Raw genomic sequence first — 20513 nt, 5'->3', positions numbered from 1 at the left:
GATTAGGCTGCGCGCGGTGGCTCACGCCTGTTATTCTAGCACTTTGGGAGGCCGAGGCGGGCGGATCATTTGAGGTCAGGAGTTCGAGACCAGCCTGGCCAACATGATGAAATCCCATCTCTACTAAAAATACAAAAAAATTAGCCAGGCGTGGTGGCGCATGCCAGTAATCCCAGCTACTAGGGGATGCTGAGGCAGGAGAATCGCTTGAACTCGGGAGATGGAGGTTGCAGTGAGTTGAGATGGCAACACTGCACTCCAGCCTGGGCGACACAGCGAGACTCCGTCTCAAAAAAAAAAAAAACAACTACAATAAAAAAACTGAATAATATTCCATTGTATATATACACCACATTTTGTTAATCCATTCATCTGTCTATGGACATTTGGGTTCCTTTCACCTCTTGGCTATTATGAATAATGCTGCTATGAACAAGGATATGCAAAGATCCTGCTTTCAATTATTTTGGATACCCAGAAGTGGGATTGTAGGATCATACAGTAATTCTATTTTTAATTTTTGAGGAACCACAATACAGTTTCTGTAGCGCCTGCACCATTTTACTTTCCCACGAACAGTACATAGAGTTTCAGTTCCTCACCATCCTTGCCAACACCTATTTTCTGTTTTTGTTTGTTTTGATAGTACCCATCCTTGGGTGGGAGGTGATATCTCATTGTGGCTTTGATTTGCATTTCTCTGATGATTAGTAATGTTGAGCATCTTTTTATATGCTTATTGGCTTTTTTTATAATATCCCATTTTTGGAGAAAATGTCTGTTCAAGTCCTTTGCCCATTTTTAAATCACATTACTTGTTTTTTTGTTATTGAGTTGTAGGAGTTCCTTATTTATTCTGGATATTAACCCCTTATCAGATATGTGATTTGCAGATGTTTTCTCCTATTTATATGTTGCCTTTTCATCACTTTGTTGATGGTGCTATTTGATGCACAGAAGTTTTTAAGTTTGTTGTAGTGCCATTTTTCTATTTTTGCTTTGTTTTTTTTGTGCTTTTGCTGTCATATTCAAGAAATCATTGCCAGGAGTTAATTATTTTTGAATCCTCCCCTACTGTTGAATATGATTTCATTTAGTCATTATCTAGTCCTAGAGGGACAGTTTTAACATTAAGTGAGTAGGCAGTCTAGACAGAATAACTTGGCTTTTGAAGTCTGACTCCACCTACTAGCTTGTAACCTTATTTTTGAGCAGGGTAGAGAACCTCTCTAGCCTTTAGCTTTTTTGTCTGTAAAATGGAGACAATGTACTGATCTCATAGTGCTGTTGTGAGGATTAAATGGGTTAATACAGGTAAAGCATTTAACAGTAAACACTCAATTAATTTTGGTGTCATCCCTATTTTACAAGTGAAGCTCTGAGAATTCTTAAAACCCACCCAAATGTACGCACTATCATGGTTCTGTCATGCAAACAATTTGAATAAATCTCCTAAAAGATATTATAAGATACCAAAGCACAACACAGTTTGTTGCTCTTAAAGACATGAATGTTGGAAAAATTAAGAAATATAAGGGTGAAAGTTGGTAGTACAAATGTAAGGCAGTATGTGATTACCAAATAAAGTGATAGGGCATAACTGTGTAGTCCAAAAACCTTAGTTCAGATGCAGATGTTGTCTCTGACTCCTTTTTCACCAGTGACAAATTACTTAACTCCTCTGAGCCTTCTTTAGTTATATGTAAAGTGAAGATGTCATCACAGGATTTATGTGAGCTGAAATAAAGTTATGCGCCAGTACTCAGAGAAGTGTATTTTATATAGAACATTCTAGAAGATGTTTATTGGTACAATTTAAGAATTCAGGAGAGAGAAAGATCTAGGACATTTGTGTGAGATCCTGATAAAATATTTCATACAGAAGGAAGTTGAAGCTATTGGTTACAATTAGATTTTAAAATTTTAGCCCTGAATTTCACTTATACTAGTCCACCACCAAATTCTTATAACTCAGAAAGTTGACTGAATGTTCATCTGGATATGCTTAAACTAAGAGAGGCAAAAGAAAAGATCACATTTTGATTTCCATTATTCTTACATAGTAAAACATGAGACTAAATTCCTGCTAGATTCCAGGATTTTTGTCCTCTTAAAATTTTATTTTTGCCAGGTAAGAAGTCTGATACATAAGACACTTTCAGAAATTGGCAAGTTTTTCTTGACAAAAAACTTAATCCCCAAATGGATCTAGGATATTGTTTCTTTCCATGTTTTTAGTTGAGAATATTATTTTACAGTTTACTTATTGCAGTGGACTTCTAAGTGAATTCAGTTGTACAACTTTCAAATATTTTAAAGTATTGATATATATGAATAGCTACCACATAGAAAATATAAATATTCTAGAAAAATCAGTAAACAGAACTCAGTAACTGTAGTTTCTGAGTAAACTGTACATTTATTGAGTTATTGATATGTTCTGGATTTTCAGAGAGGGATACAATCTGTTTTAATGCTTTGCATTGCAATTTCATAATAATTGGGAGACAGTTTGAAGTGTGGATTTTTTTTTTTTTTTTTTAGAGAAAAGCATTTTTATTGTTTTCAGGAACACTGTAGTAATTTGAATCAGTTGGTGGCTTACAGCTTCAAAAAAGGCCATTCTTCATCTACTGTAATGAATGGATAAGTATGATAATCCAAATTATGTATTGAATAGTATATAATTTGCAGCATCTATCTGCACAATAGTAATTTAAACAGTCCTTTTTCTTCCTAATTTTTTGCTACATTATTTTAAAATTTATATCTAATAAAAAATTCAAAGTTCTGTCTCTTTTTGTCTTACTTAAAATGGTTTAAAAACTAGCTTTTAAAATTGTCATTATACATCTGGAGTATTATCCAACATATTCTTTTTAAGATAATTTCAGTCTTTTGTGTTTCTGACTTAATTAAAATTTAGTGACAAGTACAAATTGTACATTCAAAACAATTATTTCTATAGCACCAACTGAAGTGTTACAAAAATGATTTCCAAAATTCAGCTAGTAGCCAAATTATTTCAGATATTACAGTTGAAGAAAGAATACTGATTCAGGGTTTGAATATTAATTTAATAATGATGTGACCTTGGGTATATAGCTTAATCTTTCTGAACCTCAATTTCCTCATCTATAAAATGGGGTTTGATTTATTCAACAAATTTTTACCGAATATACATTATTCTGTCCCAGACAATATTCTAAGAACTGGGGATTCAGTGGATAGTAAGACAAAGTCCTTGTCCTCATGGAGCTTACATTCTAGGGGAAATATGAAGTATCTGTCTGGTATATGACGCAATAATTCCATTTCTGTCATTGCCTCTTCCTTTCCTGAGCCTCAGCTTTCTCGTTTGTAATCTTCGCAGGCTTATTGTGAGGATATTTTATTATCTTAAGTGCTGTAAGCATGTCATGTATTATTTCTATAGGAAAAAATACTTGCATAGTACCTTGGAGTTGATAGTATGTTTGTCTCTTCTGTCATTTGTTAAAGTAATTATTTGAGCATAAGATAATTGCTTTAAATTAGGAGTAATCTTAATTTGGATTCAACTACTCATTCCATGCTTAGCTAACATTTAGTTCTTCTGCCTTGCTGACTTCATCCCTTACATTGCCTGTGTATATAACTGTCTCTCTCCTACATTTAAAATACCTTAGCGGTCAGGAACTATTTTAATCTTAATTATCTTTTTTACTCCCATGATGCCTAACAGTATTTTACATATATTTGTAACATTTATGGGCCTGGATTTTCTGGAATGATAGCTGTTTATTTAATTTTACTCTCTTCAATAAAGATAATTTGTTAAATAAATAACTAAATGAAAATATTATAGCTGTAAGGCTTTCTATATTAATACATTCACAAATGAAGCTTTTCTATAATCAGCCTAAGTGTTCAAAAAAAAAATATATATATATATAGGGATTGTCTCTATAGCAAAAATTTGGAAAGTGTATAAATGTCTATTAGTGGAAACTGATTAAATTCATTTCATTCATAAATTATGCACCTATGAAAAATGATGACATGGACCTGTGTTTATTGCTATAAGGTGATATCTCTAATATGTCAACAATTGAAGAAAATTAAGCTAAAAACAGGTAGATTATTATGTTTTTTAATTTAATAATGTCTAAAAAGCTAGATAGCTAGCTAACTAGAGTAACCAAAAGGGTATAGTGATTTTTTGGGGGGGAATTGGGGGAGGGTTGGAAGGGGATTTATTAGTGATTTTTACTTTGTTATTTTATTTGTTTATTTATTTTTGAGACAGAGTCTTGTTCTGTCGCCCAGGCTGGAGTGCAGTGGCACAATCTCAGCTCACTGCAACCTCCGCCTCCTGGGTTCAAGTGATTATCCTGCCTCAGCCTCCGAGTAGCTAGGACTACAGGCATGTATCACGACACCAGCTAATTTTTGTATTTTTAGTAGAGATGGGGTTTCACCGTGTTGGCCAGGCTGGTTTCAAACTCCTAACCTCAAGTGATCCACCTGCCTCAGCCTCCCAAAGTGCTGGGATTACAAGCGTGAGCCACCACGCCTGTCCTGTTATGTTTTTTAATGAGCTGAACATACATGTTTGTATAATCACACGAATAAAAGCTATGTATATTTTGTGAGAAAGATAAAAAATCTATTTTTTTTTCAAATCATGTGTTCTGATATTCAATTCAGCTAATGGTAGACATTATATAGGAGTGCAACAGAAACTTAAGAATAAAAATATATCTCAGTTCTTCCTTTTTGGATTATCAACATAAATATTTTAAATTCTATATTAACTTTTTCATTGGTCTTTAATATGGAATATACTAAAGTACATGCAGATTATGTTAAAACTCCTAGTAGAGCAGTACGTCTGGAAGGTAAATGCATAAAATAAGATTGGATAAAATCTTTCATAAAAGTGAATGTTCTCTGGTTTATAAGTACTATCCCAATTAATGTTTGTAACACTGCACATTATTGTAAAAGAAATTCCATGTGATAGCTAAGACATTTAATAAATCAGAAAGATCCAATGTGTTCTAAATTCTCATGGTAGTTGAACTGAGTCATCTTAGGCATCAGTTCCAGTGATTATTAGTACTGACAACTTTGCTGATTCCATTTTTAAGATGATTAAGCTAGATTTTGAGGCCCAGAAGTAATACAACTTGTCCACATTTTCACTTGATGGAGCCAAAGACTGTGTAGTATGAGCTCATGTATGCACAGAGCTACTGTTAGGCAGAAGCCCTATGCATGAAATTCCAGAAAAATTTTCATTATCATAGTAACTGCCAAAAATCTGTAACAACTATATGATTCTGCTTTAGCAATATCCAAAATCTAGGTGTTAACATGGAAAATGTCCAGAGGAACCATGGGAGAACATGTTTGTGCTAAAAATGAAAGGAGGAACACACAGATAACTTCTAATTAGCATTGGGTCATCTAATGCATTGGGTCATCGTGGCCACCTTTATTTATTTTGTTTTATTTTATTTCATTTTTTAAAATTTTTTGAGATGGAGTCTCGCTCTGTTGCCCAGGCTGGAATGCAATGGTACAATCCTGGCTCATCGCAACCTCCATCTCCCGGGTTCAAGCAGTTCTCCTGCCTCAGCCTCCCAAGTAGCTGGGACTACAGGCATGCACCACCATGTCCAGGTAATTTTTGTATTTTTAGTAGAGACGGGGTTTCCCCATGTTGGCCAGGCTGGTCTCGAACTCCTGACCTTAGGTGATCTACCCACCTCAACCTCCCAAAGTGATGGGATTACAGGCGTGAGCCACTGCGCCCGGCTGGTGGGCACTTTTAAATATTAAACATATATAACCACTTTCATATCTGGCTCTACAATTTTTTAAAAGTTTTTTTTTTATTTATTGGCCGAAATATTTATATAAAGAGATACTTCCTCCTCCACCTGTCTTATGGTTATGCAGTGGTATCATTTATATAGGAAAATCATGATAAATGCTTGATTGCTTTTATCAGTTTTCAAGAAAAGGAGGCTGTTCCTTTTCATTCTCCAAAAACTAGCAAGTTATCATTTTTTAGGTTTTTGGTCAGTGGGAGCCCCTTTATATTAGTACATTTAATTTTGGAAAATTTTGAAATAATTTCAAACTTACAGAAAATTTGCAAGAATAATACAAACTTACACAAATATAAAATGATACAAACTTAATACAAAGAATACTAATTTCCAAATACATTTCATTTGCTTTGTATTTGTTAAAATTTTTACATTTGCTTTATCATGACCTTCCTCTCTCCCTCTCTGCTACCCTTTTCTCTTTCTCTTTCTCTTTCTACACACACACACCACAGTCTGTTTTTCTGGAACTAATTAACAGTAGCTGTAGACATGATCTCCCATTACCCCTAAATAATTCAGCATACATTTTCTAAGACAAGGACACTCTCTTAGATAACCACAGTGTAACCATCAAGTTTATGAAATCAGTGCTTACACCTTACTCACATTCTGCCAGTTTTCTCAATTATGCCCTTTATGGCAAAAAAAAAAACAACAAAAGCACATGTCCACATATTCCATTTATGGGGCCATGATGTTTGATTCTCCAGATACTATCTTTTTTTTTTTTTTTTCTCGACCTTGGTATTTTTGATGAGTATATGCCAATTTTTTTTTTTTTTTTTAAATTTCTGCTCACCGCAACCTCCACCTCCTGGGTTCAAGCGATTCTCCAGCCTCCCAAGTAGCTGGGATTACAGGCATGCACCACAACGCCCAGCTATTTTTTTTTTTTCTTTTTTTTTTGTATTTTTAACATGGTTTCACCATGTTAGCCAGGCTGATCTCGAACTCCTGACCTCAAGTGATCCGCCTGCCTCAGCCTCCCAAAGTGTTGGGATTACAGGCGTGAGCCACCGTGCCTGGCCTAGGCCAGTGAGTTTATAGAATTTCCCTCAACTTTTTTTTTTTTTTAAATAAATAGAGACAAGAGTTCACTGTGTTCTCCAGGCTGGTTTCGAACTCCTGGGCTCAAGTGATCCTCCCACCTTGGCCTCCCAAAGTGCTGGGATTACAGACATAAGCCACCATGCCCAGCCCTTAATTTGGGTTTGACTGATATTTCATCATATTTGTTTTTGGTGTAATACTATGGAAGTGACGTGTGTTCCTTTTTTTGAGTCTCATTTTGTCACCCAGACTGGAGTGTAGTGGCATGATCATGGCTTGCTGCAACCTATGCCTCCTGGGCTCAAGTGATTCTTCTGCCTTAGCCTCCTGAGTAGCTGGTACTACAGGCATATGCCACCATGCCTGGCTAATTTTTGTATTTTTTGTAGAGGCAAGGTTTTGCCATGTTGCCCAGGCAGGTCTGGAACTCCTGGGCTCAAGTAATTAGCCCACCTTGGCCTCCCAAAGTGCTGGGATTACAGGTGTGAGCTACCAAGCCCAGCTGATGTGTGTTCTTAGTGTAACATATCAGGAGACACATGATGTTGATTTGGTCCTTACTGGTGAGGTTACTTTGATCACTTAGTTAAGTTAGTGATTGCTGTTTTTCCCCACTATGATGTTATTCTTTGAGATGGAGTCTCTCTCTGTCACCCAGGCTGGAGTGTATGGCACGATCTTGGCTCACTGCGAGCTCCACCTCCCGGGTTCACACCATTCTCCTGCCTCAGCCTCCCGAGTAGCTGGGACTACAAGTGCCTGCCACCACACCTGGCTAATTTTTTGTATTTTTTAGTAGAGACAGGGTTTCACTGTGTTAGCCAGGATGGTCTCGATCTCCTGACCAACTGATCCGCCTGCCTCTGCCTCCCAAAGTTCTGGGATTACAGGCGTGAGCCACTGCGCCTGGCGATGTTATTCTTTTCTTCTTTGTAATGAATACATGTTTTCACATACTTTGAAACTGTGTATGTGTCCTGTTACTCAACAAACTTTCACTGTCTCTTTGTAGCATCCATTGGTTATTCTTTCCTGAAAAAATTTCTGATGGTTGCCAAATGTGGTTTTCTAATTCTATAATTCCTTCTACATTTATTAGTTAGCATTCAGCCTCAATTGTCTGTTACAGATTCATGGTTTCTGATTTAATCTGTCATTATCATCATGTATTTTTGTGTTCAGATTTAGTTAGTGGGAGCCCCTTCAGGCTGGCTCCTGTGTCTTTTGGACATGTTCTCATTGTTCTTTGAATTTTTAAATTTCCTAACACAAAAAAATTTCAGGCTCACATTTTACTTTCTCTGCCCTAGGAATCAGCTAGTTCTCCAAGAAGTCCTGACTCCTTTTACTAGACAATGGTATTTAGAAACTAGATATAGATACTAAATGAACTCATAGCTTACAGAAGTGTCATTATTTCTAGCCCTATCAGTGGACAGAGCCAGGAAATAAATGTATGCGTGAATGCATGTATGTATATTTCTGTACATATGTGTGTTATACGTGTTTGTGGTCTACACATATTTATAGTAATTTGGTCAATATTAATTTTAGTATCTGTGACACATGCACACACATATAGTATATTCACACACTTCTATTTTTAGTAAAATGCCACAGGATTCATTCCAGCCATCTCCATTTCCATATTTGTAATTCTGTTCTCTGTTAGAGAATCAGAACAGAATGAGAAATGTGGCTCCCACTTATTTGCTCATTTTCCCTTTTATGTAATGAATTACTTCATTACATAAAACCGAGTTTTTATGTAAAATTTTGTATGTATTTTAGTACATAAAAGCCCATTGGTCCAGGCCCTCTTGAGCTCAGCTATGTTTTTGGTTGTGACTGTCTCTATTTTTAAATTTATTTTATTTTTTGATACAGTCTGTATCACCGAGGTTGGAGTGCAGTGGCACAATCATGGCTTGCTGCAACCTCTGCCTCTTGGGTTCAAGCGATTCTCCTGTCTCAGCCTCCCGAGTAGCTGGGACTACAGGCGCATGCCACCACACCTGGCTACTTTTTGTATTTTTAGTAGAGACGAGGTTTCACCGTGTTGGCCAGGCTGGTCTCAAATTCTCAAAATCTCAAGTGATCCCTCCGCCTCAGCCTCCTAAAGTGCTGGGATTACAGGTGTGAGCAACCGCACCTGGCCATGACTGTCTCTTGAGTCTCAATAAGCTTCCTTGGTTCAGGGTTCAGGCGTTGCCAGCCCCAGATGCCAAAAGGAAGAGAAGGGAAAGGAAGAAGCCTAATAATTTTTCTATTAGAAGAGGGAAAGACAGGGGAAGCCCACCATTTAGAAAATATTCAAACCCTATCTACAGTGTTAGAAGATACTGTCATTACAGTATCTTCTGTATACATGCTGTATGCTCTCTCTTAACCATCATTTAGTCTTAGTTGTGTAAATAACTATACATTTAATGCTTACTACTACCAGTCCTTATGTCAGCATATATGTAATTATTCTGGATTCCTAAAGCCTGTTTTATAGTTGATTCCCAGAAGGGCTTGTGGGAACTAAGCTCCATTAATTCTAGAATGTTGAAAACAGTTCATCTGTGGCCTTACTGCTTGAAGTTATTTTGGTGGATACAAAGTCTTTGCCGTACATTTTCTTTCCATGTGTATCTGTGTTACTCCATTGTTTTATGGAAGTACTACTGATGAACAAAGTCTTATGACAGTCTAATTTCCTCTCCTTTCTAAGTCATTTGCTCTTTTTGCCTAGATATTTAGTTAATTTTATTAGAATATGTCTTGGTGTTAGTTATTCTTGATCAGTATTAGGTCTGTGATTTGCCCTTTCATTTAATAGTTTCAGATTTTTTGTTTCTGTGTCAGAAAAGTTTATTTGTTCTATTTTTTAATTTTTCTTCAGTACTCCTATTGTACGTATGTTGGATCTTTACTGTTAATATTTGCTGTTTTGTCTTGAAATTTTTTCGTCTTTTTGACTTTTTAAAAAAATGTTTTAAATTTCCTCCTGGTATATTTTCTTTCTCTTTTAAGCATTATCTGTTGTATTTATGAGTCTTTGTTTCTTCTAATTTAATCTTTTTTAATTGATTTTTTAAAATGTCTTATTTTTTATTGAGTTTTATCACATAAGTTTTTGATAGATAATTTCTTTTCTTTCCTTTCTTTTTTTTTTTTTTTTTTTTTTTTTTGAGACAGAGTCTTGCTCTGTCACCCAGGCTGGAGTGCAGTGGCTCAATCTCAGCTCACTGCAACCTCCACCTCCAGGTTCAAGCAATTCTCCCACCTCAGCCTCCCGGGTAGCTGGGATTACAGGCACTGGTCATCATGCCCGGCTAATTTTTGTATTTTTATAGAGACAGGATTTCACCATGTTGACCAGGCTAGTCTTGAACTCCTGACCTCAGGTGATCTACCCGCCTCAGCCTCCCAAAGTGCTGGGATTACAGATGTGATCCACTGCATCTGGCCAGTAATTTCTGATGTTGTTGTAATTTTGATATATATTGTTCTTTTGTATCATGCATTATTTTTTAGTCTTTTCAGCTTGTTTTGAAGTATTAAAGTGTTCATCTGTTTTTTTAGCAAGTGTTTCTGGTGTGTATTTATTGTCTTCAGAGGTTTAATTTATACTCATCCTTTTTTTCTTATAATTTTGTATCAGATTTGACTTCTGTCATTTTCTTTTACTCATTTTTATGTGCTGCTAAATACGTAGAGATCCTTCTGTTTTTGTGTAATGTTTAAAAATGTCACCTTGCTAAATGAGATCTTCTCATTCCTTTATCTTTCCCAACTTTTATCCGGAGTTTCTCTTTTTGTTTTTTTTTCTGTTTTCCCTGTCCTCTTCAGTGTGGGTCCTGTTCCCAGCAGTTTCTTCTTGATGTGGCTTTGTTCTGGAAGAGAGCTTTGATTGATTATTTTTGAGGGCATGTAGTGACTAGAGTCTTCCATGCCCTTAAAGCTCTATTGTGGACCCGTGCACTTGTGTACTATTATAGTAGGCAAAACTCATTCCTTTTTACACACTTTTCCCAGTTTTGCCTGTTATGCTATATAGAGAGTCCCTGTTGGTTATTTTTATTTTTGTTTTTATTTTTATTTTTTTATGTCTGTGGGCCGGCAAATGCCCCTGTATTATACTCCACTGCCCACACAGATCTTGTGGCAGTTGGTGGTTTTTCCCCACCTTATATTTTGGGATTTTGTGCATGAGGTTTTCTCTGACTTTATGAGGGAATTTGGAGAGATTTAAAATTTAAGCTGATGTCATAAACTTTTTTCCAGGATTCCCACAAAAGTTTTTATGTCTAAATGTTGTGAACCACTACCTCCCTTAGACCATGCTGGTTTCCATTCATTGGATTGCAGACTAAATATAGACTATAGTTTAAAAATTGGCCAGGTGTGTGGCTCACGCCTGTAATCCCAGCACTTTGGGAGGCCAAGGCGGGCGGATCACTTGAAGTCAGGAGTTTGAGACCAGCCTGGCCAATACGGTGAAACCCCATCTCTACTAAAAAAAAAATTAAAAAATTAGCCGGGTGTGGGGTTAGGTACCTGTAGTCCCAGTTACTTAGGAGGCTGAGACAGGAGAATCGCTTGAACCCAGGAGACGGAGGTTGCAGTGAACCTAGATTACACCACTGCACTCCAGCCTGGCTCAGTCTCAAAAAAAAAAAAAAAAGAAAAAAAGACTATTTATGTTATATTTCTCATTAATAACTGATAGATTGGTACCTAGTTGAGTGTGTGTATATATACACACACTTTATTGAGACATTATTGAGACATAATATTGAGAGTGTGTGTATATATATATACACGCTTTATTGAGACATAATTCACATACCATACAATTCACTCATTTCAATGATACCATTCAGTGTTTCTTTAGTATTTTGACAGAGTTGCACAACAATTATGGAAATCAATTTTAGAACATTTCCTTACTTCAAAAAGACACCTCATTACTGTTTAGCAGTCACTCCTCATTTATTCCCAGTTCTACCCTCCCCTGCACCCCCAGCTTTGGCAACGATTCATTTACTTGCTGTCCCTGTAGATTTGCCTGTTCTGTACATTTCATATAAATGGAACCATATAGTATACCATCTTTTGTGACTGGAGTCTTTCACTTAGCATAATGTTTTCAAGGTCCATTCATGTTGTAGCACATATCAGTACTCTGTTTCTTTTTATTTTTGAAAATATTTCATTGTCTGGATATATCATTATCCATCAGTTGATAGATATTTGGTTGTTTGTATCTTTTTGCCATTGTGAATAATAATGTTGCAATGAACATTTGTGAATCAGTTTTTGTGTATCATTTCTCTTGGATATGTACTTAGGAATGGGATTGTTGAGTCAAATGTAACTATGTTTACTTTTTTAAAGAACTACTAGATGATTTTTTCAAAGCAGCAGCATCATTTTACATTCTCACTAGAAACTTATTAGGGTACCAATTTCTCCCCATCCTTCTCAACATTTGCTATTGTTCATCTTTTGGATGTGGGTGTGAAGTGATACATCTCTTTGTGGTTTTGATTTTTATTTCCCTAATAGCTAATGATATTGAGCAACTTTTTTTGTGTGCTTATTGACCATTTGTTTGTTTGTTTTGGAGAAATTGTCTATTCAGATCCTTCACCCGTTTTTTTAACTTGTGTTTTTGATCTTTTTATTACTGAACTGTAAGAATTCTTCATATATTCTGGATACTTTTTTTTGAAAATCAGGTATGTTATTTGTAAACATTTTTTTCCATTCTGTTGATGATAGCCTTTGAAGTACAAAAGTTTTAAATTTTGATAAAGCCCATTTTCTCTGTTTTCCTTTTATCACGTTTACTTTTGTTTCTGTAGTTAAGAATACTTTGCCTAAATCAACATCATGAAAATTTACTTCTGTGTTTTCTTCTAAGAGTTTTGAAGCTTTAGCTCTTACACTTAGGTTCATGATCCATTCCGAGTTAATTTTTGTGTCCAGTGTGATGGAGTCCAAATTTATTCTTTTGCATGTGGATGGCTAGTTGTTGACCCACAAGTTCTGATATGTAGTATTTTAATTTCTATTCAGTTCTAAGTATTTTGTAATTTCTATTGTAATTATTTCTTTGATACACAAGCTGTCTAGATTTTTTTTATTTTGTTTTTTCTTTTCCAACCCATTTGTGATTTTTTTAGTTACATTTTTTGTAATTGATTTCTCATGTAACTGTATTGTGCTCATAGATTGTGGTATATATATATATGGTAATAATTCTCTGAGATTTGAAAAGGACCACTCTATAGTCTAGCGATAATGTGGGCCTGTGAGAAAGGGATATTCACTAGTTGGGTATAATGTTATACCCAAATTTATAAGCTTAGATAAAGCTTATAAATTTGATGTCCAAGTCATCTGTATCCTCAATGATTTCTTAAAATTTACCTTATATCAGTTACTGATTGAAATGTGTTAAAATCCACAATGATGATGGATTTCCCTTTTTTTCCATTAGTTTTGTTAACATTTTTTATGTTTAGTTTTAACTTTTATTATGGAAAGTTTCAAGCACACACAAAAGGAGAAAAAAATAGTATAATTACTCCCTATCACTCACCTGTCTTTAACCATTATGAATATATATGGCCAACCTTATTTCATTCACATTCTTTCTACCCCTACTTCTATGCTTCTCCTCCCCAGATTATTAAAAAGCAAATCCTTGATAAGACTTATTTTTTACACTCATTGTTCACATTTACTCTCATATTTACCACACTATTTGCTTACCATTCCTTTTTGCATCTCAGCCTATCTGTAAATGTTTTCCTTTTGCCTGAAATGTATATATTACAGTATCCTCTAGTGAAAATCTTTTAGTGATAAATTTTCTATTTGTTGGAAAATATTTTTATCTTGTGCACTTTCTGGGAAATTAGTGCATAACTGAAGTTAGCAGTTTATTTTTTCTGAGCATTTGGATGATAATATTCCAGGGTCTTGGCTCCCATTGTTGCTGTTGAGAATTAAACAGGAAGTCTAAATTTCTGTTACTTTGTGGATGATCTCATTGGCTACTTTAATGACTTACCTCTTTTTCTTTGGTAATCTGCTGTGTCACATGATATGACAAATAAAATTATGTCATAAATAATTGAATGATTATAATCTCAAGTTACTAGCTTTAACTTAACATTCTACTTCTAGATGGTGATTAGTGTTCTGTAAACAGTTAAGTACATAGGGGAATGCGTGCTAATTAAAAAGATCCTATGGTGAATCTTTTTGGAGAACATACTTCATAATTTGTCTGCTTTAAAACTTTCTTCTCAGGATCTTGTGTATGTACCTTGATGTAAACAGGCACAGTGTACTTTATCTTTCTACAGCACTATTGGAAATAATTATGAAAAATGGAAGCACGGCTGGAAATAGCCCTCATTGCCGAAAACCATCAGGTAGTGGTGATCAAAGCAAGCCTAACTGCACAAAGGACAGCACATCTGGTAGTGGTGAAGGTGGAAAAGGCTATACCAAAGACCAAGTAGATGGAGTTCTCAGGTAGGAATAAATATGGTTTACATCTCAATCATAATTGGTATTAATGTATTTTTTGACGTTATAACACCTGAAAAAAGTGAAATATAACATTAGAAGAATAGACATCAAGGAATTGAACTCTGGGTGTGTCTTATGCTTCATATTCTTTATAAAACTGGTCTGTAAAGTACCAACTCTATAGAATATTCTATTTTTTAAAGTAACCTCAAGTTACAAAGCTTTTTCCAAATAATTTTTTTAAGAAAAATTCTTGCAGCTTTTTCACACAATATGTTGTTTATGTAGCAATATTAAAAGAGGATGAAGAATTGTTTTATTTTACATAGATGAAAATGGGAGAATTTCATGAGAGGAATATTGAGTGTAATAGCAACATTTTCAATTTCCTACTTATATTAGTGAAGGATTTTTTTCTATTTATATTCTTTTTGAAGGGCTATCTTTATATATATGCAGACACTATAATGTCCTTTCGCAGAAATGTTAGAGTTGAAAAGTTATAAACTGGGTTTTGGGTATCTGGCTTTTTTAATTTTATAAGTAAAAGGTTTTCTGGAAATGAAATGAAACTTTGAGTTTGAAACACTAGAGAAAAGTCTGTTTTGTTTCCTGCTAAAGCTTAAGGAAGCTGTATTGATGTTGTGCTGATATTACTTTGCTAGGGAAACTAAAGATTAAGGATTTTGAACAGAGATTAATTCAAGAATTGTCATGGAGAGTGAATCATAATATAGTGAACTAACTCAAGTGAAGAGTAGTTAAAATTAGTTCGGTGAAGTCTTTCTCATTTGTCCTTTCTTGTCTGTTTCTCTTTTAATTTTATTTCTTTTTTCACCTTTTTACCCCATTCTCAACTTTTTATTTACCATAATTTGTAATTGAAGTGTATTTTGAGATACAGGTTTTATTTATTAAGGAAAGTGATTTGTTACCATATCTTAATTTTAAAATCAAATACCCATATATTTATATTTTGCATTTGTCCCTATATATTTAAATGCTAAAGCTTCATTGTAGCATTTTATTTGAGAGTGATTACAAAGGATTCTCTGACTGAGTGTGATGGCTCACTCCTGTAATCCTAGCACTTTGGGAGGCCAAGGCGGGCAGATTACCTGAGGTCAGGAGTTCAAGACCAGCCTGGCCAACATGGCAAAACCTCATTTCTACTAAAAATAGAAAAAGTAGCCGGGCGTGGTGATAGGCACCTGTAATCCCAGCTACTCGGGACCCAAGAGGCAGAGGTTGCAGTGAGCCGAGATCACACCACTGCACTCCAGCCTGGGCGACAGAGCAAGACACCTTCTCAAACAAACAAACAAACAAAAAAGGATTCCTTAATCGTGGTAAAGCCATGGTAGAGTATTTGATTAGTATGAATGGTAGTGAAGCACTTTGAGAATATAAATAATGCTGCTAGCTACTTTTATACTTATAGTACTGTGTCAGATGTAGCTGAATAAGTGAAAGAAGTGAATAAGTGAGAGACTTACTTTTGAATTTATTTCATAAAAAACTTTTATTAGTAAGCAGTGTGCTTGAAACCCTGGAAACCACATCCTAAAACAAATTGTATTTGCTTATAGGATTTAGTTTATGTTGGGAGAACATATTCTCAATGAAGGATTCAAAGAAAGTTAAATGTATTAGATATATATTTTTTTAAGAATATAGAATCACCTGTATATTTGAAAGTTTACCAAAAAACTATGGTTGAAAGTTTTGAAAAAGAAGACTCTCCTAAATCTGGTGTTATTTTAAAAAGTCTGTTTCTTCATTTCCTCTACCCTAGCCTGGAAAGAAAAAGAAGAGTAGTCCAAGGTGTGGTAGAAATAAGGAAGGAAGAGCATTGATGCCTCTTTGTTCTGGTATTGATTATATATATATGTGGGGTGGGGTTGGTTTTGTGTATATGTGGGTGGTTGTGTGTGTGGTTCTCCAAAGCCCAGAGGAACTGGCTGTAGGCAAGGAGACACCTTGAGAATGGAAGAATGAAAGATGATGCTGAGTGTAGATACACTCTGTATGTGGCCAGAGTTGGACAGGTAGAGACATAAAAGGTGGAAGGAGTTTTTCTGTTTTCTCTGTCAAATTGGAGATGAGGTTGTCTTCTGAGAGTTAGAAGAAAAGAGATGAGGTTGAAAGCTTAAGAGAGTGGTAAAAGTATGGAATATTTGCAGAGGAGAAAAGCAAAGGGAATGAAGTATTGCTGATTTAGCTTTGATGCCCAGCCACATTTGGGACCATGAATTCTTTAAGAGTGGAAGAAATAGCTTAGTAGTATACCTGTATTAGAGATTGGTCCTCTGGTCAATAATCTCATTATACCTTTTTAATTAAATGTAATTTTTTTATTTTGGGGACTAAATATGATTGGAACAGTCTCTAAGAGAATCCCCAAGTTTTCAAAATACTTCAGTCTGTACTTTATGTGAGTTTCTTAGCTGAATATACCTTTTGTCTTATATTAGCCTTCATAAGTGTTGCTTTAGTGAGGGTACAGATCACCAGCAAACACTTACATGATGTATGTTTTTGTTTTTTCTTTTACCTATACACAGGGGATTTTTCTGAAGAAAGCCATGTTATCTTGTTGGTTAGCACGATTATGCAAACAAGTTGCTCAGTGACAATTTGGCTCAATGGGGAGAAGTCTTGCAATAATACTGCATCCGTTGCATAAGTAAGAGCTAGCTTACAGTAAGACTGAAGAGAAAGTGTGTAACTTTGTAAACTAATATTCTGTTAAACTTGGCGGTTTGTTTTTTTTGAGTTGAAGTATATTGAAAAATAATTGAGACAAAGTTGTCATGGATCTTATTTGAAATTTTTAGTATACCATTGAAAAACTTTAATACATCATTTACAAACTTTACAAGATCAGTGTGAAATTATTAACTGGAGTATCATTGTATTTATCAATTAGAAACACTGTACAACTGTTAAGTCAATTTAATTATGGGGATTTGAATTTAAGATTTGATTTAAGCTTCAGTTCTTTCAGAAGAAATCATTTTGCTAAACTTATAAAATAAGTAATTCTTTTTCTCAGGAATAAATAAATGTTTCCTTAAACACTAGTTAAATTTGGAGTATATTTAAATAATTAGCTATATAGCACACATGAAAAAAAGAGAATCGAAAAATGACCTTCCTCTCCCACCAACTATGCTTCCATGCACATAAGAGAAGACATAAAGTCTGGACCAGGCAGAGTTTTCCCATTGTTGAGCTCCACACAGATCCTTTTGGCCTTGTTGTACATTATTTCCTTCCAAGATAGATAATGGGTTACTCTTTTTTAATTTCTTTTAATTCTTCAGTGAGGCAGGAGAAGGTTTTACTCTTTTAGAAAGCAGCAGATTATAAAAAGTGTGACAAACACATGTAGCTGATGAAAAGGAGCATGATGAACAACAATATGAATGAAAATAGATATATGAATGATAATTTCTCATTCAGGTGTGAAAACTTAGGTGAATGGGTATATTTGGAGCATTACTTCAAATACATAGTCTTCAGGCTGTCCATTGGTGATGATGACTATAACTTCCAGCTTCTCAAGAATTTCTTCTCTAATATATGATGAAAAATTTAGTGCAGAGAAGATATGGTGGAGCTGGATACAGCTAAGAGTTAGTGAAATAACTGTTTTTCCTGTCTGGCCCCCCCCCCCCCTTTTTTTTTTTTTTTTTGGTTTGTGGCAATTCTTAGCTTTATGACCCTATCTAGAGCACTGCAAATTTTCACCACTTTGTCTACACTATCCAGCTGCCTTTTTAAGTTGACCAGGCTTTTGTGCTCAGTAATTATAAACAAGACAATTTAGAGGCTTAATCTGGAACATAATTAAACATCCTACACACTCAAACCAAGTAGTAATGGCTTTAGGATTGTTCAGTGTTTAATTTACCTTTTATTTTTTGCATTCATGTAGTGTCTGCTATATTCGTACCTCTACACCTTGTCTCACAGTCTGTTTCACTTCTGTTAACTGCTTCTCTTCTATTCCAAATGATTTTTAGTACCAACTCCATTTTCATGACAGCATTCATCACATTTGATCTGAACGTGACTTTTTAGATCCTCATCGTTTCTGCTCTCAAATTGAAAGTCATCTGTCCATCCATCTAACATATATGGTGAACAAAACATAATCCCTGCCTTCAAAGAATCTGTGATCTAGAAGTGTTGTCAGACAAGTAAAGAGGCAACTGTAGTACACTGTGGTAATTGTTGGGATAAGGCTAAGTTCAGAGGATGTGGGGAGGATATAAGAGGGGCAGCAAACCTAGTCCTGAGGAATTTGGATTCTTAGGAAAAGGAAGAGCTAAGCCAGGGTCTGGAGAAGTTGTAGAAACTAGCTAACCAAGAAGAGAGGCAGAGAAGGTGTGCTCAGCACCAAAAACAATTGCAAAGATCTGGGAGGTAAGAGAGTCAGCTTCAATACTGATTGTAAGAAAGAAATAGGAAGATGATAGGTCACTTTGAAGTCTGAAGGGTATCCTTTTTTCTGTATTCCAGTTCTGAGACAGCAAGATTTTCAAGTCAAATGAACAGATTTGAATTCTTAACTTGTGAGGCCTTCCTTTATTACTTATTTGAAATAGGAGGCCTGCCCTTCCTTTCTCTGTTTCTATTAGCTTCTTTATTTTTCTCCAGATATTTATCACCATATGATGTACATTATATTTTACTTATATATTTTTTTATTGCTTGTTCTTCTCCCAATTGTAAATTTAATGTGATTTTGACGGTTTTATTCACCACTGTAGCATCTGAAATTGTGCCTAACAGAAAGTAAATGGTTAGTAAATTTTTGTTGAAGAAATAAGTCCTCGTTCTCATCTGTTACTTGGTAATGTGAATTTAGGCAATTTACTTAACCATTCAAAGATTGGTTTCCTTATTGGTTAAATAGGAATAATATCTACCAAATGAGGAGTAAATGAGATAATTTGTGTAAAATAATCAGTATAATAAAATTCCACAATTCTTTATGTGAAATCTTTGTGACCAAATGCAATTTGGAATTCAGAATTCTTCATATTTTAGAAAGGTACTAATATAGTCGGCTCTCCACATCTATGGGTTCTGCATCTGTGGATTCAACCAACTTTGAATTGAAAGTATTTGGTGAAAAATAACAATACAACAATAAAAAATAATACAAATTAAACAACCAATATAGTGTAACAACCATTTACGTAGCATTTACATTGTCTTAGGTACTATTTATAACCTAGAGATGATTTAAAGTACATGGGAAGATGTGTAAAGGTTATATGTAAATACTGTACCATTTTATATCAGGGATTTGAGCATCTGTAGGTTTTGGTATTCAAGGAGGGAGGATCCTGGAACTAATCCCCTGTGGATACCAAGGGATGACAGTTTATTAAATATTATACATCTTAGAGTCTAGGGCAGCAGTCCATAACAAATAGTAACATTTCTACAGCAAAACATACAGGTATTCACACTTAAATGGGATGAATGGAGATTCTGTAGTAGCTTCACATCTTTTCAGGTCAGATTGTTGCCTAGAGGCAAAATCTAGAGTCGAATTCAGTTTTTTATGCAGTCAAATTAGTTATAGAATAACTTTGATTTTTCAGAGCTTTATGGATATTGGAACATTGATATGGTATGGTGGACCTGTACCTAACACACAGTAGATGTTTTATAAATGCCCCCCATTTCCTTTTTTTCTATCACATAGTTTCTAAACATTTCTAGGAGAATGAGTGTCTACACAGGTGGGATCATTCTCTTTTTTTGTTTACAGATATATGTCAAATGCCTAGAACACTGTCTGGGCATAGTTGGTATTCAATAAATATTATTGACTAAATAAAAGAAATGTCATGTTTTTGGAATAAAATTGATGTATGTTAATGTTTTTAAGTATCTAAAGTAGAAAAATCCAATTTTAATTTCTGTAAATTTGTATAATTTTATATTACTTTCCCTTTTTACCCCCAAGTTCATATAACAAATGATAGATGCCTTCATTATATAAAGAAAGCTAAAGCTCATTTA

The 20513-nt window shown here is 34.9% G+C and overlaps 1 protein-coding gene across 3 annotated transcripts in view; it reads left to right on the top strand.

The window, feature by feature from the left end:
- The window catches only part of DNAJB14 (DnaJ heat shock protein family (Hsp40) member B14), a 51212-nt gene that overhangs the window by 1714 nt on the left and 28985 nt on the right, over positions 1–20513 (top strand). The window contains exons 2-3 of one of the 3 annotated variants that reach the window (XM_054553304.2): positions 5550–5667; positions 14300–14471. The exons of 1 other annotated variant lie outside the window; for it this stretch is intronic. In XM_054553304.2, coding sequence (XP_054409279.2) covers positions 5556–5667; positions 14300–14471 — 284 coding nt within the window. In that variant the 5' untranslated portion in view covers positions 5550–5555. 3 annotated transcript variants of the gene reach the window in all.

This window comes from Pongo abelii, chromosome 3 (genome assembly GCF_028885655.2).
Source record: "Pongo abelii isolate AG06213 chromosome 3, NHGRI_mPonAbe1-v2.0_pri, whole genome shotgun sequence".
Taxonomy (NCBI): Eukaryota; Metazoa; Chordata; class Mammalia; order Primates; family Hominidae; genus Pongo; species Pongo abelii.
This window is presented reverse-complemented; position numbering and strand designations above follow the sequence as displayed.